This window comes from Falco cherrug, chromosome Z (genome assembly GCF_023634085.1).
Source record: "Falco cherrug isolate bFalChe1 chromosome Z, bFalChe1.pri, whole genome shotgun sequence".
NCBI lineage: Eukaryota > Metazoa > Chordata > Aves > Falconiformes > Falconidae > Falco > Falco cherrug.
This window is the reverse complement of record NC_073720.1, coordinates 15,141,700-15,168,741: the sequence shown is the minus strand read 5'-3', so window position 1 is coordinate 15,168,741 and position 27,042 is coordinate 15,141,700. Positions and strand designations below refer to the sequence as shown.

Here is a 27,042-nt window from a genome sequence, read left to right as displayed (position 1 = left end):
CGGGCCCGTTGGTGCCTCGGGAGCTGCAATACCCGTGCCCCGCAGACCGCGGCCCCTCCCGGTGCCCTCCGGGGGCCCCCACCCCCTGCAGAGAGGGGCGGCCCGCGCCCCTGCCCCCCGCCCCCGCCGCGGGGGCTCAAGCGGCGGCTCGCAAGGGGTTAAAGCTTGTGAGCAGCAACTCGTTGAGGAGGAGTAGCCAAGGCCAAGCAGCAAAAACATCACGGCGCATTCCTGGGTAGCTCTCATCTGCCAGCATCTGATTAAAACCGTATCTCTCGCTGTGAGTGGCTAACTAATCCGAAGGCGAGAGTACAACCGAGTATTTAAGCGGGCCCCCGGCTCCAGCTAGGCCGTGGTTCCAGCGGATCATGCACAGGGCTCTACTGCTCTTGTCTGTAAGTAGCTTTGCCCGCGGGGCTCGGCCGCGGCGAAGCCCCCGGGGGGACAGCGGGCGTTACCGGGGCATGGGGGGCTCTTCTGCCGGGGCGGCGGCAGCCGGTGCCAGTGGTGGGGGCGACAAAGGTGGGGCGCTGTGGGAGGGGTCCCCCCCCGCCCCGGCCGGGCCGCGGCTCGGCTGGACTCGGCCGCTGCCGTGCCCCGCGGGCGAGCGGCGCTGGCGGGGCCGCGCTTGGCCGCTGGAGGCCGGACGGGTCGCGGCGCTGCCCGGGGGCGGCTGGGGCGGTCCGGGCCCCGCAGGGGGGGGTCTCGGCCTTGCCGCGGGGGCGGCGGGGCGCCGTGTCCCGGCTGCGGCGGGGTGGGAGCCGCCGGCACCCTGGGGAGGCTCGAGTGCAAAGCACAACAAATGCTCGTTTTCGGGTTTGTCGTTGGGGGTAGGGAATTAAGGAAAAAAAATATGTAATGGCCAAATTTCACCGAAATAACTGATATGAAGGAATATCTCTGGTAGCTGAGAGGATGGAAAGGCTTAGGCTCCTGCGAAGCAGGGTTGGGGGTTGTTCTGGTTTTAGATGGAGCATCCTTGCTGGGCACCCCTCTCTGTGTGCTGGTGAATGTCTTGATGCTGCTTCTCTCTGTGGGAGATGGGTGTAGTTAGTCCTGGACATCTCTAACTGGAATGAGTCTTCTACTTTGTCAGAGAAACCTGACATCTGAGCTGGTGAGACTGTCTAATGATCATCATATCCTGACACTTACGACTGTACTAGTGCCTTGCTCTGAGCAGTACGACAGATGCAGGTGTTGCTGATACAGCTGGACTTCACTGTTGGAGGGCTTTTACTCCTCAGATATGCTGAGGCTGGTTTCTTGAGCACTTAGCAGGGAAGCATGCAAATCCACTGGTAAGGTAGAACTAACCTGATCTTTTAATGAAGGTAGTTTGCCTTAAAAGGCCACATTGTTGCCTAAGAAGTCTTCTGTAACTCCCATAAACAATGCTGCCCAAAATGGAGCAAATCTGAGAGCATATAGGGTTAGATTTGCCTATTGTATGCTAAGAAATGGGCATAGATATGATTAGGGATGGGAACATCTGTGCAGATTGGCAAAATAGAGATGCAGATTCAATTAGAGAAAAGTAAGTATGAAACTATGTATTCTAGCTGGCTTTGAAGAAATACCAGGCACTGGTAAATTGAAAATATGTCCTTGTGTCTGATAGTGACCTGTTAGCTATAATGCTAGCAGTCTCCAGATCACCTTTCAGTAGGTGGGTGAGGTAGTAGGTGGCTAGTTGGAGAGGCAAATCAGAACCCAAAGAAAATCTTTTCAGCTGAGAAGGGGATTGCCTGAGGGAGACATCAAAGAATCACTGCAGTTGCATCCAACACAATGGTTCCTGAGGCATAATTTGGTTTCCAAAATTCCCTGAATGGTCTGAGGATGTGGTCAAGTCTAAAGTAGAAATTTCCATTAATAGTAACTCACTAGAGTTTGCATTTGGAGAGGAACCAAGTGGTAGAAATGTTTAGGAGGTGAGTGCTAAATGCGTGTCAGGTGAATCCTCAGAACAGAGGCTTAACTAGCAAACCCTGTAACTTGGAGTATAGGAAGGCTCAGGGTAAAGTGCCATGAATGCCAGGTTCTCCAGTTCCTAAATTAAAAGAGATGGCTCTGCTGAGGGGAAATCTCACAGCATCCTGCATGCTTCTCACTGTAGACAAGAGACTAGGAGAATGGCAAAGCACTGTGCTGATAGTCCTGAGACTTACAATATTTCTCATCTCTTGTGCTCTTACTTCACAAAAAGCTATTGACTGAGCACCCTCGTGTGGAAGGATGGGCCAAATGCCAAAACTCTAGCATCAGTTTCCTTTTGTGGAGGGGTTATCCATCTTAACATGTGCCCTCTGCTACATTTAGAAGTATCTGTATATCTGCAGCACATAAGCCACTGTCTCACTCAGAAGGGTATTACTTGTTAAAGTACTTGCATAACCCTATTACCAGACACTGCAGACCAGTAGCTGCTGTGGACACCTTGCTTAAGGCCTTTACTTCATAAGCAGATACAGAAAGAAGCACTCTAAAATAGATGAATATAACGTATGCAAAGGTTGGCAAAAACAGCTCTTAGATTTTTGTCTCTGTGGGAAGGCAAATGTGTTTAATATCAAGGGCTTTTGTCTGGACAGGATGTTTAGGATAAAAAACATAGCTTGAGATATGAAGTGAATGAAAGTGTGTATTATGCAGTAATTGAGCATTGCTTCCAAGCCTGCAGGTTTTTCTTTCCTATTGATGTTCTCTCCTGGTGAACTTTACAATGCTAGGACATTTGTGTGAGCTGGTAGGTTAACCCAGTTCTTGGGAATGTTTGTGGACTTCATTCAGCAAGGCTAGCAATATGTGAGCACTACAGAAACACTAATTTGCTTGGACAATGAAGCAATAAATTCCACATCCTGAGAAAGCCAGCTTATTCTGGAAACTACTGATGGTGCAGATCCTGCTTGTTGGCTGAATTCTGTCAAAACAAATATGACAACTCGTAATGGGTTTAAACTGAAAGAAGGTAAATTTAGACTGATATTAGGAAGAAATTCTTGACTGTGAGGGTGGTGAGGCACTGGCACAGGTTGTCCAGAGAAGCTGTGGATGTCCCATCCCTGGCAGTGTTCAAGGCCAGGTTGGATGGGGCTTTTGGCAACCTGGTCTAGGGGAAGGTGTCCCTGCCTGTGGCAGGGGCTTTGGAACTAGATGATCTTTAAGGTCTCTTCCAACCCAAACCAATCTATGAAATGATGAAGAGATAGTATGAAGGTAAACTGTAATCTGCAAGGGTTTTGGAGAAAAACCTAGATCGTGCATGGAGACTAAGAGATTATCAGTAGAATTAAGACTGTACCTCCTGGGGAGGGGTAGTGCTAAGATGTCTTAACCAGCTTCTGCTGTGAAACACAACCAACCATAAGCCACTACTCCTTTATTTCAGCATGGACTCCACAGAAATACAACTTGGGGTTGTGTTAGAAGGCTCAAATAGAATAAGTTGTCTGAGTACCATAACTGACAAAACAAACTGACTTTAAAAAACTGATTTTGAGGCTGTATCTCAGTTCAAGGGTCTTGGGTTATAAAGAAGCTGGATGAAGCATAGTGGCAGGCTTAGTCAATAAACAAGAGGTACTAGTTTCAACAGGATTAGCTTGTTTATACAAGCTGGGCAGCTGAGTGCTGAACAAAGCCCCTTCTCCTGTTCGGTTCTTGTCAGCCCTTGTTAATGGGGGCATAGAGCATTCCAGTTTCCCCTTTTCTGAAAGGATATGCTTTGCATATGCTTTGAGGATGAAGTATCTCAGTTGAACTGCCTCCAGATCTTTTTTACTCCTAGCTCTCTGTGGGATTTTTAAATAATTTTTCCTAAGAGCTTCTAATAAAGCTTCATAGCTGGTACATGTAACCTTAAACCTCAAAGCTCAGGCTTTATGGGGCCAGTCAAGGACAGGCTGTTGGCCTTGGAGCTGAATTTCCTGCTGCTTTGTCAGTTCATGTTGCATCCTTAAGCAATAAGATGACCAGTGAAATACTTGATGGGGGTTATCACTTGAACAGAACAAGTTGGTCTGGGAGAACAGACCTTTACCTTGACTGTCAGGTGGCTTCATGACAATGTCAGCTAGGAACTAGCTCCTCCAGCAAAGTGTACTCAACTCTAAATGAAGATGTGTTGCAGAACAGCAAGTCTCCTCTTATAAGAACTCTCATACACCTGCCCTGTGGCTAAAATGTATATGGACAAGACTTCCTTCCTAGGATGGGACAAGACAAATGGGGAACACAAAGTATGTAGTGTTAGTATTGTTAATGTGTGTTTCTACCTTACAGACATCTTCAGCGTTTTCTCAGAACAGGGTTATCTTTGCTTTAAGGGAGGGCACAAAGGTCACCACATGAGTGAGAACTAGTTTTCTAGTAGCTTGAGTAGCAGATCTATCTGCAAAGAGTTGCTAGCCTGGATGATGGAAGTTAAACTCCAGAGCAGGATGGAAGGCTGACACATGTTCATCAAAAACATGCAAGGATGGGGGCATCCCCATAATATGATAACAAGACTGTCAAAGAGATGGAAAATTGGGGAGAGTCTGGTCATGTTTACTTTAGAGTCTGGATTTAGGAGCAATAATGTAGCCTTCCTTTAATGTACATCACAAATCTGTGTAACTGCAATTACCAACAAGGCAACTGCAGAATAGTCATCTCTGAAACTTGACTAGCTGTTTAGTAGGATAGCTGCTGAAGGAGTTGCAGTGGAGCTCTGAAAATCCCGGTTAATCTTTTTTTTTTTATCTCATGTATAGATCTTTTTGTACCACCTCTTTAGAATTGTCTTGTTTAGTTTTCATTGCCTTTCTCACTACATATACAAGGGAGAGCTGGGGCCTTTGGTAATGACTAATAGAGTAACCCTTGTATTAGCATTGCACTTCATAATACCTGAGGACTGAAACGACTGTAGAAGAGTCTGCCCTCCTAAGGTGCAAATCAAATTTTCATCAGTCTTCTAATAGCACATGATGAACATAACTTGCATCTGTTACAAGAGAGAGTGCAGAGTGACTCTGACAATAACTGCTATAACAGTGTATGTGTTGAGAGGCACAGTGGTAGGGAGCTACGTGGAGGGTTCTTGAAATACTGATGAAATTAATGTTTAAGGGTGGGGTTTTAGCTGCCTGTGGGATCATCAGTAAGCAAACTGCAGTACTTGACACTTTGGCTCTGACTACATGGTTTTAGGTTGATGTACTGCTGCTGCATTCACTCAGAATCCCATTGCTCATATAGATACATTGGTGAATGGGTAGAGAACACCTACAGTTCAGCAGAGACTATGCAGAACATACAGTCTCTCTTAGTACAGCTTGCACACACCCAAACTGTAAAAAAAAAAAGTAACTGCCAGCACTGGACGTTTAACAACATGCAGCTGAAATAACCTATGGTAACAACTTCAGTATGCCTTAAGTTCCTGCTTTGAGGCACGGAGAGAGAAGCATGGCTGTTGGCAAGAGTCCTTTGATATAGTAACTAGCAAGAAGATAAGAAATAGTCCTTCTGAGCAGGAGTGTGTTAGGGATACAATTAGAAATGAAGTGTTTGGGGTTGTCTAGTTCAAACTAGTTTGCATCTGAATAAACATTAGCCACCTTGATTAACAACTGCTTTGCTTCCAAGTTGTTTGGTATATCCAGTGAGCCTCAACAAGTAGTATTGACATAAGATCAAGTGGTATGCACTGTAGGCACATGGCCTGAAATTCCTCATCCTGTGAGTAGGCAGGTGATGCTTTCCTGAGCAACAGCTAGAACAGACAACTGAACTCTGGCTCAGGAGCCACTGATTTGAGGCTTCAGCACTGGAAACTGGAGAGTAGTATAGAGGAGCAGCCCCTTATCGTGCTGCAAAGCATGCTGTCTTTCTGGAAGACAGACATGAAGCAACTTCTTGTGGATAATTCAAGTATATAATCTAATAATAAGCCTGTGTTACCGACTGAATAGCTCTCTATCAAGAAAGAGCATACTGGAATACCAGTCTCTTCCTAGAAGAAGAACCTGGAGTTCAGATGCTGGTGTTGCTGGTACTGAGGGTGAAGGGGGTTTCTTAACCTACAAAATGAACTAATAGGTTGGAATACTAAATGCTGAAGAGACATCAGAAAGGCTGCTGCCAAAACTTGTTGCAAGATGCTGTGTTATTCCTGAAACAAATCATAATTTGAGATGGACTAGCTCTGTGTCTGGACACTACCTTTGGACACTGAAGTTCCTAGCTGAAGAATAACTCTGTCAAACAAAAACTATGACAGTGTGAGTTCCCTTCAGTTTAAGATTAAATCTTCAGGGAACCAGATTGCACTAGCTCATGAAAAGAATTTCACTTTCTTTCTTTAAGCAGGGGGCAATACTTGCTGATTTATATAATTCCAAGTTGTTAGTCAGGTACAGCTTGTTTAAACTGGTCATGACTTCTCCTGAGCCCTCTGTTCTAATATTCCTCCAAAAGTTGGATATATTTCCATGACAAGTGGAAGAAAAATCCAACATAGAGCTACTGTGGTAGCTGTGCTGAGAAGTAACTAATTATCTCATCAGAAATTATGTGCTCAAAAGCACAGTACAATGGCAAAACATCCTGGTCCAGCTGCACCACTTGAACTGAGCAACCTGTTCAGTTCCAGCTGCTAACTTAGTGATGTTCACTTGGCTGTGATTTCAGTGATTCAAGTGTACAGAAAACGCTTTAAGGAACTTAGTTTGTGTTTCCATGTTCTTGCTAAAACCTGAACAGCTCGGAGGAGACTGATGCACTGATATGATGAGAACAGACTGTTCTGTTCAACTGATGAAATAGCAGTTGGCAAATTGACTGAAATGTTAAGATGTCTACGTAGTTTCACAGGCATGATCCTGCACCAGCAACGGTACGTGCCAATGTCAGTAGCTGAGATGACTAGGGTACCAAGATCTTATCTACCTTGCAGATGGTGCTGAGGGAAGAACCGGCATGAAGGAGGTATTCCCTGATGTGTCCGTTACCACAATTCTATCCCACTAAGCAGATGAATGTTACCCTTCCCTGTTTCTCATTACTGGTTGTGTATGGTGAAGACACCTGGACTATGTGCGGTGTCTAAGTACAGTTGTAGCTTATTCCAAAAGGGTATTCCTGTTGGCAGTAGAAGGCTATCTTAATACCTTGGCAAAGTATTGATCCATCTCATGGGTGGGAGGACAGAACATCGAATAGGACTTAAAGCAAGCTGCATGAAAGAAGCTCCCTAAAGTAAAATACTGTTAATCTAAAAATATTCTGTCCAACAGGCCAAGTGCCTGGTTTGGCTGAGGCCATGAAACCAAGCAAATGATCTCTTCACCATAAATCATGTTTCTAACTACAGCCTAAACAGGACAGTTAAAGAGGCTTTTTGAACTTAAGCTGAGAATGCTGGTCTTTGTTTCCCTGCGATCAAGGAATCGCAGGGGAAACTGGTAGGGGCATTGCTAGTCTAGACCTTACTGACTGCATGAATGGCAGATACCTTCACTTGCCAGGTAAGGCAGGTCAGTATCCTTTTCAGTTATTTCTCTTACAAGACTAACAGAGGTGTTAGGCCTAGCAGTATAAGAGCCTGTATTTAGTCATCTTTCTGGCAAGTGATGCTGCTCTTGCGTTCCAGACATGGCATAAACTGGGGGGGAACAGTTCCCAAGCTGTCCATGAACTCTCTTCCACCATTGTCTTCAAGCAGGTATGTAAGTGTGAGCAATTCATATCAGGTATAACTTACTTTTAGGTAAGGCTAGTATCTTTCACATGTACTAGTTACTGGCTATGCTAGTTCCTAACAGACACATTTGATTGTTTTAATAGAGGAAACAAACTAATGGTAATGCTTGCATCAGAACAAGCAGCTGGAATTTTCCATCTAAATTATAGTAATCTTATGCCATGTTACAGAAGGTTTATTCAACTTGAACTCTTAGACACTGTCAGATGCTAGAGCAATGGGTATTCTAGTAATGAAACAAAACATTTAAGATATTTTATTTGACTCCTCAGCATGAATGACCCTGTTTAAAAGGCAAAAGTCTGAATAGCACATCTGTGTTTCTGATTTATTAATGCATGCCTAGTGCTTCTCAAGACTACTTGGGGCACTACCACTGTAGCAGGAGCTAGGCAGAAAATGTTAATAGTTATGCACACAGAGATTTGTTAGATGCAAATGTAAGTCAGTCATACAGGAGCCCACACAAATGCATTATTCTTCTAATATGGGTAGAATGCTGCTAGTCAGGATAGTCCATTATTAGTAAAAGTATCTGGCTTTACAACTTTGACTCTTGCTGGTCACTGTATGTATTGCTGTTTAACCTTTAGTCCATTTCCTCAGCCTGTAAAACTGAAGTCTTGAGTTCACTCAGGTGGATAGCTTGTTTACCAGCCTTCTGAAAACAGCTCTTCTGTCAGGAACCTGATGGCTAGAGATATTTCAAAGAATACATTGTGCAGGTCCTGATACAACCTTCTAACCAGAAGAACTGGACTAACTCTTCCAGAAGGCATGGGCAAGGAACAACCTGTCTTGGAAGCACAGTCAGCATTTGAAGTATTGCTGTGTTTCCGGTTACTACCTCATCCTTGGAGGCTATATTGCACTTGGCAGTAAAAGCTTCTCTTGTCCTCTCCTGGCCTCTCAGATTCTAATTTGAGGTTAATATTTACATGCAATAACTCTTTAAGCTGAATCATGTACTTGCAGTATCAAGGGACAAAGAGGGAGCACAGGCTGTGAAAAGGACAAAGTATTAGACTGCTGAGCAGATGTTTCATTTGTCTGCTTTTCCCCTGACTTTTTTTCAGTGTCCCTAACCTCTCCGCAGACAAGCCCTCATCAACATTGAGGCAACTATTTGTCTGCTTAGGGGAAAAAGCATATCTGTTTCTTTAAATCCCCTGAAATACTGCAGCCATAATGACAATTCTCAACCCTCTATGCACATGACAAAAACATAATCACTAAGGGTAGCTGCTATGTTGCCACCCCTTGCTCAAGTACAGGATAGTTGCCAAAACATCTCTTCAGGGAAGCTGGATGTTGCTCAAAAAATTCTTTGGCATGTGCTTAACATCTTGCTAAGAAACAGGCATTTCAAGGATGACTTGTCACCACCAACAGGTCTCCTTGGTGTCTTCTCTGAAGTCTCTGCAAGAGTACAGTATGCCCAGAGACTGACTTTCCCAGGGTAGATGTGTGGCAACTGAGTGCAAGGCTTGGATGGAGAGTTGCCTGACCTGAGGCAGTAGGTAGCAAGTCATACTTCGAGGCCTATGCGTTGAGAGCCTGACATGGCCTTTCCGTGAAGAGTGATCAGTACTCGCTCTTCACAGGATTGTCCCTATAGGAAAGTAGGAAAAATCTATCGGTGGTCTCTTAACAGGCGCTTTCTGAAGTAAATTGCAAAGTGGGTGAGCAAAATGTGGTGTATATGTGCCGATACAGGCAGGAGTCTGGGGTACTTTTCCCAGGGTGGCAACATCCATAAATCTGCCTGTAAGTCTACAAATAACAGTAAGTCTAAGGCATTTTTTTAAATAGTGCATTTAGCATAGTAGTTAAAATGGGCCATACACTTGCATAGTGAGTAAGCTGTGTTGATAGCAAGATTCAGAAGGCATCACTTAACAGTCTCTTGGCATAGCTGATGTGGAAGTGATCTTGTTCTTCACTATGTCAGTATAACTGAAGGCATGACTGTCCTTGCATAAAAGCACATGCATCTCTAACACTGCCATACTGCTGGCTGGCTCTTTTCAGATGAACTCAGAGTGCAAATGCAATAGAACAGTCTAGTCTTTTGTTGCCTTACTCCTGCAGTTTAAGTAAGGAAATATTAAGGGACTGAGTACAGTGAAAGCTAGCCTCCATGCAAGGGCAAGAACTGTGAACAGAGGATTTTAACTCTTCTTTTTTTTTTTTTTTTTCACTTGCATGTAGAGCACACTAGCACTTTCCATTAAGGTAAGCCAAACTTAAGTGTGAGAAAGAAAGACCTTGCACAGCTTTAATTCAGATTTAAAACACAGAATCCAAATATATTACTCCCAGCTCAAGCTACACAATCTGGTCCCCATCCCGGTAAAATCTTAAGGTAAAGCCTAAGGCAAACTTGTGCTAGTCTTGTGGCTTAACGATGATGTCAAGAAGTAGTTATTAACATTATGAATGTGTATAAAGGCAGCCTTTGACTATCCTTGCATTCTAGTTTAAATAATTCTCCTGCTCCAGAGATATGATTCCCAAAGACAATGAATTCTTCAAAGGTGTGATAATGTACTGTGAACTCCTGCCAGGTGAGCTGAGCTGTACCAAGCCTCAGATAGGTGAGTTTGTCCTGTAAACTGGCCAGAACACCCTCACTAACCTTCTCCCAATTGCATTGCGAACACTGAGAATGGGCTTCTTCACAGTGAGATGGGGGGCATTTGCAAGGGTTCTACCAGATTTAAATGTATCTCTGCCCATCTTCCTTCATCTTGGGATTTTATGCTGTCTGGCCCTATGCTAGTAAGTGGCCTGGCTTCTATAGGATGGAGGCAGATGGCAATAATGGAGGGACAACTAGAGTTTAAAGATGGCAACTGCACATCTGGATTTCTACCACTTTACAGTTGCCTGAGTGAGGTCTTACTTGTGCATATTTGGTCCTCCCTACATTAATTGCTTGTTATTGCCTCTTAGCTTTACTTCAGAGTGAGGTACTTACTGTGGCTGTATAACACCAGAGCTGGCTGTAGCTGTACCAATTAAATTGGGAGAGCGGGATCACTGACAGGCAGGGCTTGGTGCTTCAAAGTTGTTGTTTCTTCTTTCCAGCATGGAGCTGGGCAGAATGTCCTAAAGATGTGACTTGGCTCCTAGAGAGCATGTCTTAGGTCTGGTCTTCTCCAAGTCTTTCTTCTGTTTTCCAAACAGTAACGTTCCAGATGGGAGTGGGTGGTTAACTAATGATTCAGCCTTAACTCTGTCTGTCTTCTCTGTTTCTGAAGGACTTGATAAATGTAGGGAGATGCTCATTACGCTTAAGTCTAAAGACTATTGCCATCCAAAACTATACCATCAGGCAAGCTAGTCTAATTTTGGAGTAGAATTCAGTTGGCTTCATTGAAAACCACATATAAAGCTGGTAAAATGGACACACTCCTTTTTACCACTGTTATAAGCATCCTGCAAAATCCCTGTTGGCTGCTGTAGTTTTTCCTTTGCTCCTTTGTCAGAATGGGCACACAAGCTACTCTTAGGAAATGTTATCACTGCAAATAATCATGGCTTGCTATATAAACTCATCCTCTAACATCCTTTTCTACTCAAAACCACTTGAAGTTTTCACAGCAACACCTTTATTCCCTTGCATCAAATGTTTCCTAGCTGTGGCCAAATAAGTTCCTTACGGAGGAGAATAGGTATAGCTGCCAGAGATCTGTCCCATACGAGCACTTTTATCTCTGACTTATTTGAGCAAAGCTAAATGCAGTTCACAATCTGGTAAACAGCTAGACCTAACTTTGCTATATTAACAGCTATTTCCCTAAAGGCCTCCTTCCTGGCTAAATGGAAATGGAGGTCTTTAGGGTAAAATTCTGTCTTAAGACCTGTGTTCTTCCTAGGCTTAAGAATCAGTTAAGTATTGACATCCATTGCGCTGTTAATGGCAAGCTGGATGAGTCAGTGTGTAGCTATGAACTTGGTAATGAATTGAGGAAAGAGAGGATGCCCGGAGTAAGAGCAAAACCCTGAATGCAACTTCAGGGTAATGGATAAACATTAGCTGTAACTAAGGCAAATGAGGAACAGGCTTTTGAGAATTAAAGCCTCTAATGCTAGAGGATATGCAATGCTTCAGCGCTCCTGTCTGGGTACATAGTGTGTTTTAAATGGTGTGCTGGATAAAACGGGTGTCCTGGTCTGTGCCTGCCTGCCTGGATATAGGGGAGCTTACTAGTAGAGGATAGCCCAGCAACTTCATCATCTAAACAACCTCTTGGCTTCTTTTGTCATCCCAAAATTCAAGGGACTGACTGAAGCCACTGCAATACCCTAGACAGCAGATTCATCAACAGTTTCTGTAGCAGATGTGAATGTTCGGTTCTTTCTGGCTGGGTATACACCAAAACCAGGACAGTACAGATCATCTTCAGAACTCCATAAAGACAATGAGTGCCTCTGTTCGATAAGTGTGAATGAATGCTTCAGCTGTATAGGAATAAAATGTAGTGATTGCAGATTATTATTTTTTTTCTCAGAGGCAAAAGGGTCTCATGGCATACAGTTAAGTCATATTAGTCCATAGTTTCTGTGAACTTGCAGGGTTATTTTTTTTTAAATCTAAGGTTACTTGATTACTGTTAAGAGCAGAGTGTGGAGTTCTAGTTTTGGGTTTTGTTTTGGATTTTTACCGGAACTGTCTGCAGCCTAAGGAATTTATTTGCTTTTACCTGTTGGGTGGTATAACATTCTGCTAGTTACAGAAACATGAGTTATGATCTAGTGGCTTCTTTTGGGTGTTCTGGTGTCACCTTCATAGGTATTTGGAACAGATCCTAGCAAAAGTTTCCAGTTTCCTGCAATATCTCCTATCCTCCTACAGAAATGAAGTGCTGAAGGAGAATAGAGCAAAATATTGGAAGTTCTTTAAATAGCTTTACAGAGTAAAAAGCTGAAGGTTGACAGATTAAAACAGGGTGATGCAACTACAACCTGTGGATGTAGGTCATCATGATCTACTGATTAGGTATTACTGAGATGAGGGTTTATCACCTAGTGGACATAACTTCATGCTTTCTGTAGCCTGAGATAAACAGGCAGCAAGTCAGACTTTCTATGTGGTCATTACTAAAACTTCTAGACATTAGCGGGCTTCAGTGTTCAGCAGAACAAAACTAGACTAATAGGTCTAATCAGAGGATTTCTCCTTCAGGGTAAAATGTCTGCCTACTGATAGGTTTTTTTTCTTTTTTAAAAACTACAGCAAGCATAGCTGACCATCATCTGATCACCATGGCTAGTGAAGCCGAAACGGCTGCTATTAACAGCCAGCCTGAGGAACCAGCTTCACCAAAAGCACAACCTTTGAAGAAAGAAAAAAAGAAAGGTAAGAAATGTTTACTTCTTGTAGACCTTCTCTAATCAGTGTTCTTAATCTTTTGCACCTGTTTAAAACTAAGATCACTCTCACAACTTCGTTAAAATAACTCTGTGGTGTCAAGTTGACTGGAAGAGTGAATAAATAAGCTGGTAAAAAACATAACTCTAACTGGAAGGTAGGCTTTTAGCTCGAAAGGTGGTTTTGTTTTTTCTAGCTTTAAGTTCTAAAGCTCTCACTTCCACTTGTTTAATGACTAATTTGCTGAGCCTGACAAGTTGCAAAATACCAGAGAATTGAAAGCCTCTGGAGGAGGTGACCAAACCCAGGACCATCCAGATAGCTGTCAGTCTGAACCTGAACTCTCTTCCTCCATCTCTTCAGAGAGTGGCATGCTGAACACAGATACAGATTCTAGTCCAGAGAAGCTAGAAAACTAATTTCATGAGAATTATTCTAGATCAGATAACAGATTTATATGATGTAATCTATCAAAATTCTAACTACCTCATACAGAAATACATACATCTGTACACACTTGAAGGACATTGAACATGCAGAGAGGAAAAGCAAGCAGTTCTAAGAAGTGGGAACAGCAGAAATAGAAAATTAGCTACAGTACCAAGTGACTACAGGTGTGGGGATACCAGGATTTATTGTAGAAATGATGGTGTTGATAGAAGGTCCTGGTACAGGAACTAGGAGGCTCTTACACACCAAAAATAGATCTGACTACACCAGAACTAGGAGCTGACATCTGAAAGGCTTATCGAATATCTTGTGTGACCATGGGGAGTACCATTTCTGCCAGGTGTCTTTGCTTGGAACTTATATCTACTTGGCTGTTGCCTATAGATATTTCTTTATGCAGCAGGCAATTGTTTTGAAGTCCCCAGATATTAAGCACTGACTGAACTCCACTCTGAACTGAGGCCAGACTCTGCAAGAGCACTCTGACCTTAAAGGAATAACTATCTTGCAATGCACATACTGGAAGGGCTAAAGGTTATTAGTTAGCTACACTCAAGGGACAGGTTTCATATGTACTTATATGGTGTGTATATACATGTCATTTTTTTTCAAAAAGAAAAAGGCACAACATAATTGTTTCTGTCTTTATGAAAAAAAAAAAATAATACACACACAAACCCCACCTTTTCTTTGTTTCCAGGGCTACAAAAGACAGATGAATCTCTTCTGGCCAGATTCAAAGGTGATGGTGTAAGATACAAAGCTAAACTGATTGGCTTTGATGATGTCCCAGAAGCAAGAGGAGACAAAATGAGTCAAGAATCAATGATGAAGCTGAAGGTAAGGGCTTGAGCTGGCATGTAAGGAACAACTTCTGGGTAGCCTTCAGAAAGCAAATCAGTCAATTTGGCACAACTTCAAATACAGCTTAATGGTAATATAGTAATAACAGCACCATCCTAAACAGATGTTAATTCTAAAGCTGCAACCTCTTGCTGAAAGGACAACGTTTCTCTAATAGCTTGGGAACACTTCTTTAGGTCTTATTTAGGCATCCGGTATGGCTGCTAATGGTACAAACTTGATCATAAAAAGTGAGCTTGTGTTTTGGATGGCAGGGAGGGGTGGGGAACTCTGACCTCGTGAATTTAATACTGACCTCAAAGCACAAGTTGGCATCCTGTGGTAATAGTGACACCAAGAGATAAAAATAAGCCAAAGAGTAAATGAGACCCTGCAGCAACAAAGATGATTGCCTCTGGAATGCAGAACACATGCATAGCTTCAATCGGGTCAGGAAAGCTGTTAAAGATGCTGCAAGAGTCTTGTGAGCTAGGATAGGAAGTTTTAAAGCTTTAGCACATACAGAGGAAATACAACACAGTTCTGAGGTACCACTTCAAACTTAGTGAGGTGTATATTGCAGGAAGACGCTGCTCTTAACTGTACAGTTACATAGGAGTAACCAGATTAGCACTAGTACAGTCACAGCCATGGGCTCATGAGAAATGTAAGGAAACAAGTTAAAGATCAATCTAACAGAAGTCTCAATACTTTGATATTCATCCTCTTTAGGAAATGGCAGTGGCAGCCCGTTCCCAGGGTCAACACAAACAGAAGATATGGGTGAACATCTCCCTCTGTGGTATCAAGATAATAGATGAGAAAACTGGGGTAAGATACAACTTGTCCTCTTAATGTGATTCTTAAAGCAAGTGAGGCACTTGGAAGTTTGACCAATCTGAACTAAATTTCTTAATGGCATCACGTCCCCTACCCTTCCACATATAAAAATTGCCTTGTGAAATGGGTTGTAATGCTGAAGCCTCCTGCTACAAAGGTAGCTACATACTATTGTGGTTAGTCAAAGGCTAATAAATGTGAATCTGAACTGAAACCTTCGAACTGTCCCAATCATTCTAAATCAGAGAACAGCAGCTATTATGTCTTCAGCAATGTAAACCAATAGTTTGGTTTGTTTGCTTTTCTCCCAATTCTAGGTCATAGAACATGAGCATCCGGTAAACAAAATCTCCTTTATTGCTCGGGATGTAACAGACAGTCGTGCCTTTGGCTATATATGTGGAGGAGAAGGCCAACACCAATTTTTTGCCATAAAAACAGCCCAACAGGTATGGATCAGACATCCTTTTCCACTTGCTATGAGTAATGCTATTGTGTAAACACTTGACATGTGATAAGGATGTAGTGTTTTGCCTGTAGCCCTATGAGGTATAGTGGAATACCAGCACAGATAAACAGACTTTTCTCCTGGAGGAGAGCAGTAGAAATTCACTATATCACCCAAGGCTTTTGTCTTTTTTCAGCTTCTCTGTAGTTCAGAATAAAATGACTCAAGTAGCCTTGCTTACTATGATTAACCTTGTTTAACATGTCCATGCACCATGGAAGTCATTAGTGAGATGAACAGAGCCTCTGACATGGGCTTTCCTGTGCAGTAGCCTGTTACTGTCAGTGAGAATACTGATTCTTGAGTCAAATAGCCAGAGCCTTACTCAGAATTAACAAGAATGGTGTTAGAACTCCACTAATCTAGTTCTTCTGATGCTTTGTGTTGTGCAGCAGTGAAAACAGACTTACTAAATTGCAGTAGTGTGTTTTGGGCCAGAGAGTGGCAGGTCTGGTCCTCCTAGAGTTACTTCTGGGAAGGTTTCTGACCCTTGTGTGACAGGTTTTTCCCCCATGCAGAAATCCTGTGTGAAGGGTTTATCTCTCTGAAGAGAATCTGTACATAAGCAGTACTGCAAACAAGCTACTTGGAATTACTACTATTACGCAGTTTCCTAAATGACTTGAACTTAAGTTAGATATTTATCATTATAAAGACATTAACAACAAGCTTAGTCACTATAATGACTTGACAAGCCAGGACTTCAAAGTTACTAATTTCTTCATGCACATCCCTGCCTGTCCTCTGGGAGAACCTGTTGGCAACTTCAGACCCACTATAGGTGGGACTGAGCGGCTCCTTGTTGGGGTATGTTACTTCAGTAACAGCTGTAACACCCTCCCCTAAGCCTGTTTTATTAAATAACCAGAGTCCTGTGTTGTATCTGCTTCACTGGAATGGTAGGTTAAGTACAAAAGCCCACTGTGTACTCTGGAGTTGTCTGTTCTCTCGGAGCTTTTTACTGTGGGGTGCTTCTTGACATCCTGTAAGTTTAGCCAAGCTGTAGATGGCTCTTGACTTGCAGCTAGTTGTTTTTAACACAGGCTTGTCTAGCTGAGAAGTAAGGACTTCTGCAGCTCTAGACTCTGCAGCTGTACTGTTTGCCTCAAAGTTTAACCCTTCAAATGGCTTTTCCTGCAGTTGCATGTCTAAACCCCTTAATTAGGAGAGAGTGATGCTCAGGTGTAAACAGTGAGATCAGTTCAACAGATTCTGTGCTCGAGCCAAAGATAGTGTCTGAATGGGGCTATTTGTCCTACTCTAGACACTGACACAGGTGCTATATGCCTCAAGTAAAAGTTCCAAATTGGTGTATCTGAACCTGCAACCACTCAAACATTCTTCTTAATGGATGTGCATGAAATGCAGTATGTTTCTAATTCAGACTAAATTTTCATTCTAATACAGGTACCACTTAAAGCTGGTGTATGCTTGACGCTTTTGAGGTGGTGATAAACTTGCTTTTTGCTTGCCTCGCTGATTTATTATTTTCATCCAAGGAAGGTTTAGGTTGGGCATGAGGAGAAACTTCTTCACTGAAAGGGTTGTCAAGCATTGGAACCAGCTGCCCAGGGAGGTGGTGGAATTCCCATCCCCGGAGGTGTTTAAAAAAAAATAATACATAGATGCAGTGCTGAGCAACATGATTTATTGATGGACGTGGCAGTCCTGGATTAATGGTTGGACTTGGAAAAAGACCTTAGAGATCATCTCACCTGAATGATATTTATAATCCTGTTCAAAATAAACAAAGCTGTAGAAGCTTTCTTGAGGTTCAGTGTTGGAGTTGGTAGAGAACAGACAGATGCAAAATATTTTTCCTCTCATGAGACTACCAGAAAGCTTGGATAAACTGCCTTTTTGAGGACACATGATTAGGACTTGCCACATACTTGCTAAAAATCTTGTAGCATGATTTCAAAACCACAGTAGGCTTAGCACAAATACAGCCACTTCCCCTGCAGAGTTAACAACAGTTCTAAGCTGGCTGTGGCCCATTACCATTGGATTCTACATAAGCTGTCTTGTATGGAGGCAGTTCTTTAAACTCTTCCTTTTCCTGTTACCTCAACCTTACTGTTACATCATTTAGGAAAATCTGGCTTGCTCACAGCTTGCTTCAGTAGAAGTCCATGGCCTAAAATCTACATTCTTCTACAGGCTGAGCCTCTAGTTGTGGATCTTAAGGACCTTTTCCAACTAATTTATAATATGAAGAAGAAGGAAGATGAAAACAACCAAAAGGTGAGTAAAATTATAGAAATTGCATTAGTCTGCATAGAAATAAAGCTTGCTGCAGCTATGACTTGGCTTTTAGGCTCTAAGACTTTACACCGAAGTCTAAGTCTGGGATCACTTGAAGTCATTAGTTGGTAGTTGTATCAGCAGTTTAATTACCTCCTAGGTCTGGTAAGCTCTCCAAAGTGAGAGGCTTTGGATATGCTGCATGATGTCTAGGTACTAAAACCCTTCTTTTCTTTAGAGTGAAAGAAGCAAGTAAGACTGAGGTAAGTCACTCAAACTCAGCTTCACTTCATCAGGTATGCTGTTGCAAACACAACTAGCTTTGACTTTCTTTACACATTACAGAGGCAATGTCAGATGCCCAGGTTCATTGAAATGGGGGTAAAAGGGTCCTACAGAACTAATACTGAGTAGTGATCTCCTGCATACTTCCTCTTTCCATCACTTGCTCTTTGAAGCCTGCAAGACCCTTGCTTAAGACAAATCTTGATATCCTAATTATTGCTGATGCTGTTATCAATCCTTTACAGAATGGTAGTAAACCACTACCAGCTGATCAAGCTGACAAAACAGAACTGGTAGGTTTAATTTTAGAACTGTAATCGGATGCCCTTAAGGAGTTTATAACTGTCTCCACATGGTGTGGAAAATGCAGCATTTACAGAAGTGTTTACAGTAGATCTGCTGCATAATGCTTGATTTTTGCTGTTGCAATAGCTCTAACAGATACCAATTCTTTCAATATTTCAAGGGAGCTGACAAGATGAACTTGTTTGAGGATACGTCAACATCTCCTGATATGAGCAGTCTCACAGTAAGTAGAGTCTATCTTGACTATCTTGGCTCTTGCTTTGACAACAAACTTATTCCTAGTAATGAGATCTGGGGGTTTTGTTAGTTCTGGTTTCATGGAGGAATCTGTCTAGTTATCATCACTGTACTAGTGTCTTAAGGCTATAATAGTACCTACTTACTAACTAGAGTAGCTAATGTCGTTCTTATCCAGCAGAGCTCACTTGAAACTGCATGACAGACTGTACTGTCAGTCATGGAATGATTTGGATTGGAAACAACCTTAAAGACCATCTAGTTCCAACCCCCCTGCCATGGACAGGGACACCTTCCACTAGCCCAGGTTGCTCAAAGCCCCATCCAGCCTGTCCTTGAACACTGCCAGGGATGGGGCATCCACAGCTTCTCTGGGCAACCTGTGCCAGTGTGTCACCACCCTCGCAGCCAAGAATTTCTTCCTAACATCTAATCTAAATCTACCCTTTTTCAACTTAAAGGCACTACTCCTTGTCCTGTCACTACATGCCCTTGTGAAAAGTCCCTTTCCAGCTTTCCTGTAGGCCTCCTTTAGGTATTGGAAGGCTGCTAGAAGGTCTCCCCCAAGCCTTCTCTTGTGCTAAACGACCTCAACACTCTCAGCCTGTCCTCATAGGGGAGGTGCTTCAGGCCCTTGATAGTGTTCATGGCCCTCTTCTGGACCTGCTCAGGCAGGTCCGTGACCTTATGTTTAAGGCCCCAAAGCTGAACACAGTACTCTAGGTGGGGTCTCACCGGAGTGAATTAGAGAGAGAGAATCACCTTCCTCGACCTGCTGACCATGCTGCTTTTGGCACATCCCAGGATGCGATTGGCTTTTCTGGGTTGTGAGTGTATACTGCTGGCTCATATTCAGTTTTCCACCCACCAGTTCCCCCAAGTGCTTATCTGCAGGGCTGCTTTCAATTCACTCATCACCCAGTCTGTATCTGTGTTTGGGATTGTCCTGACCTAGGTGCAGGACTTTGTATTTGGCCTTATTGAACTTAACGAGGTTTGCATGGGCCCACCTCTCTAGTCAGATCTTAGAAGTATGTACTAGCAGTACATGCATGTGCTGGTATAAGAGCTATTGGAGAAACTCTGCTAAAGAACTTTAAAGCTGAATCTCATTTTGTGGACAAGTGAATCCTTAAGTAAGTCCCTCAGTGTGGACTCCTGGCCATTCTAGATGAGTAGTGTAGCTTAAGGTGTGACCTAACTCCACAAAAGTGTGCATGAACCCTGTCATAGCTTGGTGTGACTTCAAAAATCCTACTAGTTTATTCTGGCACTGTAAGCCACCATCAGCCATGATACAATTGGTGCTGTTAATCCAGTTAGTGACCAGGTCTTACCCTTATACTCTCTGCTTGGTGGAGAGATGGCATGTTAACATCTTCCACTGGCAAATAGCTCTCCAAGCTTACTCTGAAGCTGAGACTGCAGCTTGAAGTCACACTGAGGCAGTGTGATTTCGCAACTTGTCAAAACAAAGGAGTAGAACTCAAACAGTGGTTCTTGGCTCAAGTGAAAGCCTCAGTGTAATTAGTTCTTAATGACTCTACAGTCTCTAGGCTGTAGAACAAAAGTCTGATATTCATCTAAGGGATCTTAAAACAGGTGCTTTAAACATTGAGTTTCTAAAACTAAGTAGCTGTCACTTGACCACAGCCAGAAGTGTTTGCCTTAATGACTTGTAAGATGAAGCTTTAGTGCAATTTCACTGTTAACTTTGAATACTTACTAGTGCAATGTATTGGATGCTAGGATCTCTCCTTTTGCATCTGTTTTCCTTGAGCTTGTGGATTATGCAGCAAGTCCTACATAAAACTAATTTTATTTTTCTTTCTGAACAAATAGGAAGATAAAGAGATTCTGTTAGTGGATCTGAATTCTGAAATTGAGACCAAACAGATTTTTACACAAGAGGATTTCTTCCTGAATGCCATCACAACTTCTTCTCCACAACGAAAGCCACAGTCAGTCTTCTTCTCTGAGAGTTCTTCTTTATCTACCAGTCTCAGCTTCTTTCCCACACCTAGTTCAGACCCTTTCAGTGACGATCCTTTTGAACAAAATGACCTGTCTGCACAGCTTTCATCTGACACTCTAAGATCTGCTGATCAGATGGAGGAAAGTCTGAGTACCTCGACACCGGTGGGTAATAGTGCTTCAAATGGTGATATTGATTACTTTGGTAAACAGTTTGACCAGATTTCTAGTAGAACTGGCAAACAAGAAGCACTAACAAGCCAGTGGCCACTGGAGAGTAAGTTGAATGCAGCAAGAACTCTAAATGGGGTACCAGAGAGAGAACAGAATGGCTTCCTTAAAGCCCCATCAAACCTATTTGTGGAAGGTTCTTCCAAAGGAGTATCTCTGCAGAATGGAGTAAAGCTGGATTCTGAAAACAATATCCAGCTCGTATCACATGAGTCTATTACAATTAACCCACCACCACAAAGTATCAAGCCAGGAAGAGGAAGGAGGTCTGTCAAGGTGAACAATGTTCAAGTAATTAATGGTGACACGCATGCTCTTATTTGGAGAGGCTGGGTGAAGGAAGCCCTTTCTTCATCCTGTGTAACTGGCTAAATAGCTTCACAACACGTCTCTGCTGCCTGCAATGCTTACTCTAACATCTCTGTGGCCGTGGTATATTCTAACATTCATGAATGATACATAGTAGTTATGGTCACTAAATTATATGCTCTCTTCCTTAATGCTGCCATGCTTCTGTAAAGGTCTGGTAAGTATGCTGCTATGTATATTGACACTTGATATAATGCCAGAAGCTGTTATGATAGCTGTATGCCCACTAACCTGTGGTTTCATAACAATGAGGTACTGGTACTAGCTTACAGAAACCTGTGTAGTTTCTCAGTGCCTGCCTACTGAGGGCAATCTCAGCAATTTGCCTGATTAGACACAGGGTGGGTCTGGGTTAGCTGCATTTGTCTTGGACTCTAATGATGCAAAACTACATTGCTGACCTTGCCACGACCACAAGGGTCACTGCAGACTGAAGAGGAATGTTTAGAGGGGTGTGGGGCAGAGGGAAGCTCATTATGATAGTAAATAATTCAGTCACTTCAAGACATTCTTCTGCTGTTGACTTGTGACTACTAATAATATGCCTGCTTAATGCTATGCTTCTCAATAAGCATGAACAAAATGGTGAAGTTTAAAACTCTTATGCTTGGTCTCTAAAGGGTATATGAAAACCCTCTGCTCTAGCTGAAATAAAAGCTTTTAGCTCTGGACTAGGGAGTATTGGTCATGATAATGTGTTCTGCTATGCCATCTCACAAAGCTTTTTTTTTTTCTTTAGATTGCACCAAAAGACTTGTTCAGCTCAGACACCTTTGGGCCGACTACAGAGAAATTTAGCTTTCCCTCAGTGGCACAAACAGGAGCTGTGCCAACTAGTCCAGTGAACCTCTTCAAAACACCTTCAGTGGCTGGTTTAGGTTAGTTCACAAAGTGGAGGTCTTGCTCCAGTCTAAGCTGCTAACAGCAAAAGAGGGGTTCTGGTTTTCCTTGATGTCACATGTAGTGCTATGCCCTTTAATCCTTGTGCTGTCTGCCCTAAACTATTAAGTCCTGTGAACAGAGGCCTAAACTGTGCATCCTTAACTGGAACAGGGTTTTTTACCTAAACTTTGACAGCAGATTGCTGCTTCAGGTACACAAGGTGCAAGTGAGGCAGGCACAATTGGGAGGCTACAGTAACACTGCTGCAAAGTCAAAAGTATCACTTACACAGGAGTAACTACATGGCAAATGCATCTGTCACTTCTGTGCTAGGACTAAGTATGTCCCTCCTTCTGTTACATCAACCACTATTCTGTTCTTCCAGGACTGAAATGGAGCAAAGTAAAAAATGTTATCCCCCTTCTCCTGCCCCCACCCTCAACCCAAAATGACTTGATTTTTAAGTTTAATTCAACAGATTTTTGCAAACAGTACATGAAAAAATGTTTTGATGGTACCCTCAGTGGAATTGATGCACTCCTGCTTGAGGTCCTCAGATCACTGAAGTGCTGTATAATAACAATCTCCCCCCAGGTGGCTTGCCAGTAACTTCACGATGGATTGCACCTTCCTTCACTCAGGCTGCACCAGTCTTTCCTGGGTCTATGAAGTCTGCTCAGCCTACAGGAGTTACTCAGCCGCTTGCCTTTGGCACTCAAGCAGAGCCAAGCTGGAGCCAGCCTGCATCTTCTGGTCCAGCAGTACCTCAGCTGTCCAGTCTCTGGACACAGTCAGTGCAAGTTACATCTAGTTCATGGGAGCAGCCATCCAGTGCTGCAAACCCTTTCCAGAGTAGCATGTTCCCATCTTCAACACTACCTACTCAGATGTCATCTGTACTGCCCTCCACGTCGTCAACAGTTAGCCTACCTCAGCCACCACCTAGAACTGCACCTCAGAAGGAGTTATCCAAGAAAGAGAGTGATGTTTTTATTCATCTGGATCCACTTGGTGATAAAGAGACAAAGGATGTCATGGAAATATTCAAAGACCTCCAGCTGACAAAGCTGCCTGCAGTACCAGCAAGGAGAGGAGAGCAGCAAAGCCTTTCAGGTGCTTCTGGAGCTTTCAGCAATTATTTTTGTAGTAAGCTAGGTATTTCTCAAGATAGTACAGATCATGGTGACATGGAAGCTAGAGGCTGTCTGCCAAAATGACTGGTAAAATTCCTTTTTTTTTTTTTAATTCTGCCTGGATAGTTGCTCAGGGTTCACTATTTTCTTCTTCACTATAGTTCTTCTGACAGAACTAAAAATTCATCCAATCATTACTGAAACTGAGTTGAAGGACTGTCTCCCCTAATAACGTTACAGAATTGACCAGTGTCAGTGGCCAAACACTGACACCTGGTGCCTGAACTACTCGACTAGAATAAAGTAAACTAGGTCTGTACAGTGTTAGAAGTCCCACCTAGCTTAAGTGCAGTGAGGGACAAGCAAAAGATGAAACTGTGAGGTCACTCAAAGCAGCTACTGGGGGGGTGTGTGTGTGTATCTAATTAGATGGGCTTTGGCATTGCTATACAGGCAAAGCTGAGTACTTAATAAAGCTGTTGTGATTATAGCAGTATGCTTCTTTTCCTTAGAACTGCCAATGCCTGTTCCCCGATCCAGTGTGCTGCCAGGTCATGGTCAGCTTGAAGGTCAAGCTAAAATAAAGCCTGACAGTGCCTTCTCCGTAAGTAGAAAAAAAAAAAAAACAAACCAAAACCCCAAAACAAAACACTTTCTTTCTCCTTAGCAGGTGTGCTTGTGTTTGAGCACTGGCTTAGCTCTGGCTTCAGAGGCTGCGGAACAGAACTACTTGCATGTCTGAGGCTAATATTTAATCTAACAGAGGGCACTTGTTGCAGGAAGGCTAACAAAGTATGATTCCATTTGGCTTGGGTCTGCAACCCGTTCCCTAAGCCGCAAGCCCTAGCAAGAAGTTCTTCAGTATTGAGAGCTTCTACAAGAGACTGTAAAAATAATGTAGCTGCAGAAGTCTTCCACTTACCTTCCTGTGGAGCAGACTGAGCACGTAGACTGTGCATCTCATGCTGAACAGATGGGACGCTCCCATGTTCAGTACCTGCTGGGGAAGGAAGTGGCTTAACCACGTCAGTCCCTTTGGGACACAGTATTTGAAGCCCTTGGTGGAAACTCTGGCTTACTTCCAGAATGCTGACTTAAGATATCTAGCACTTGGCTAAAACAGATCTCATCATGACAATGCTGGCTCAGCTCCAAATGAATGTCCAGTAAGCACATATTGCTTTTCTGAAAGACCCTGGTCTGAAGCAAGGTATAACTATTCACATGGCTTTAGAGCCCTTTTCTCTTGTTAAAGCAGTACAGCTATTGTGTATTTAGGAAGGACTCTGCAGCATTCTTTCCAGAAGATGTTTGGAACAGGAGCTAGCCGATACAGCCACGTAGAGTAAAGTTGGTGAAACTTGGATATTTCCTAAGAGCCTATGATCTCTCTTTTCTTAAAAGAAATCTCAGAAATCATCTTCTGGACCTTTTGATGATCCTTTTGGCCACCCATTTGTATAGGTCAGGTAAGTCTAATCAGACAACCTACTTCATTCTCTGAAACTGAATCAGAAAACCTTTGGTAAAGAGCTGGCTAAAAGCTATACTAGCTTAACTCTGATGCTCCTCTGAAGTATAGCAAACAGTTCCTAGAACTCTTCTGCTGGAGTACCCCTACTGAGCCTTGTACACAGCTGCATTCTGGCTAAGCCTAGCCAGCTTCACTTTCTTAGAAATATTTTAGTCTTCCGCAGACTCAAGGTCTCAATAGAACTAGATTTCCTTTCCTTGAGGAAAGTTAATGAGTAAATATGTGCTGCAAAACTCAGGGGCTTGACTAAATTCCTTCTGACATCTCTTCTAGAGAGTGGCATGCAGTGCTCCATGCAGCTTTCTGAAGTTTAGTCTTCTCAATAATTGTGGGTTTGTACTCTGGGTGAATTGGAGTAAAAACAGATCAAGTGAGCTTTTGTTACTACAAACTAACTCAAACTTTCATACAATTGACTAGACAACATGAACTGTCAAAGTAACAATTTTCATTCTCTGCCACAACTCTGAAGTCTTCTGCTGAAATACTGTCTGGCTTCTAACAGAAGACAAATGTGCTATTTATTGCTTTGGTTTTGTTCTCAGTGGCTTTAAGTTAATTTAAGCAATAAAACCTAACTTACAGCCATCCTAACCCTAGTACTTTTCATCATACTAGGCATAACCAGCAAAGGACGAATGGATTAACTGGACCTCTTCTCAACGTGATTTTTCTTCATGTTTCACTCTCCTGTCTGCCACTCCTGCTGCTGTTCCATGATGATAATCTAAAACATGTCCAAGTAGACTGAAACACAAACCCTTGGAGAACATGCTGTGAAGATGATAATTCAGGGCAAAGAAAATGGACAGTTGGACTCAGACTCATGCTGGAGACCCAAATTCAAATTGGTGGATGTTAACTTTACTTTAGTTCTTTGCAGGCTTCCACAGAAGTTTTGTCGTGTGTCTTACAAGCACCAAGTCATGTGTCTTGTTCACACAGTCCTCACAATTCTGTAGCACTTACTGTCCTAAAATACAGGAACTGAATGTACCTGGGGAGGAAGTGTTTCTGTCACATAGGGGAACTGAACTAGTAGTAAAAGCTCCACAGCTTAAACAACTTGGTCAGTTGCCTGTTATCACAACAGCAGCCAGTTGTGAAGTTAAGTGGACACTACTCAGTTCTAAGTAGTGACTGGACCTATGACTTGGTCTGTGAGCCACAAAGACAAATTCTGTGAGAGTGGGGGAAAAAAACCACCTGATACCTGTCTATTTAACTAATAGTAAAGTATCATTCTGCCATAAATGTGTAATAAGGGACTAACTGTGGGGTCTATAACAGAACTGCTGGAGTCCTGAGTACTAAAGCTTACACTGTACTGTCAGATAAGCTGAAACACTTCTTGCAGAACATTGGGGTAGTAATGGACAAGTAACTGTTGTCTCGGTGTTAATATGATTTTTTCAGAGAGGGAAATCTGCTAGCATCGCTTTTCTATTACGGTGGCTTGGCAGACAAATGGAACAAGCAGATAGGCTTCTTGCATATACTTCAGTGAATGTCCCTGATGTTTCCTGGTTTGAGTTGTCATATGGTGTAGGTGTGGCATATTTCCAGTATGTTAGAAAGCAAAAAGACAATCATGGCTTCACTCTCTGCCTAGATTCCTTGTGAACAAATGTACCACCTCTGTGCCGTTAATGTGAGGTAGTCCTCCATCTCTTGAAAACAATGCCTTTCTAAAGAACCTCTTTACAAACAGATCTTTAACTGACTGTAACACTTACATTCTTGGCCAGTGATGATGGCTAATGTGTCAGAGGTCTTTCTGTTAATGCTAAGTATAAACTTGAAATAGTAAAATCAAAAGCCTAAGCAGCTGCTGAACTGGAGAGCTAAGAAAGTCAACTTGGATACAGCCTTAGTAAAAATTCACCCAGTCATGCAATTAGTCTTGTATATAAACCTCTCTTGCACTTTCTGTAAGGCAAAAGAAGCCATGAATTTATGTGTTGCAAACTGGAAATGCAGAAACTTATGGACATTACACTGTTATATAAAACTGTAGTATCTCAAGTGGTGTTAACTAATGACACTAAATAAAAGCAACTTTTCATGGCAAGCAAA

General features: G+C 42.7%; 1 protein-coding gene across 3 annotated transcripts; it reads left to right on the top strand.

Moving 5' to 3' along the window:
* DAB2 (DAB adaptor protein 2) lies at positions 1–27,042 on the top strand. 3 transcript variants are annotated; one of them, XM_055699488.1, is made up of 13 exons: positions 10–395; positions 12,996–13,118; positions 14,281–14,420; positions 15,156–15,254; positions 15,581–15,712; positions 17,932–18,015; positions 18,767–18,829; positions 20,686–20,982; positions 22,157–22,295; positions 22,894–23,412; positions 23,945–24,036; positions 24,846–24,901; positions 25,585–27,042. In XM_055699488.1, exons 2-12 carry the CDS (start codon positions 13,025–13,027, stop codon positions 24,894–24,896), a joined length of 1,710 nt encoding a protein of 569 aa, XP_055555463.1. In that variant the 5' UTR covers positions 10–395; positions 12,996–13,024; the 3' UTR covers positions 24,897–24,901; positions 25,585–27,042. The 3 variants fall into 3 exon arrangements, with proteins under 3 accessions (XP_055555462.1, XP_055555463.1, XP_027667128.1); XM_027811327.2 differs by having other exon boundaries at positions 12–395; positions 20,686–21,324; XM_055699487.1 differs by lacking the exons at positions 24,846–24,901; positions 25,585–27,042 and having other exon boundaries at positions 1–395; positions 20,686–21,324; positions 22,894–23,519.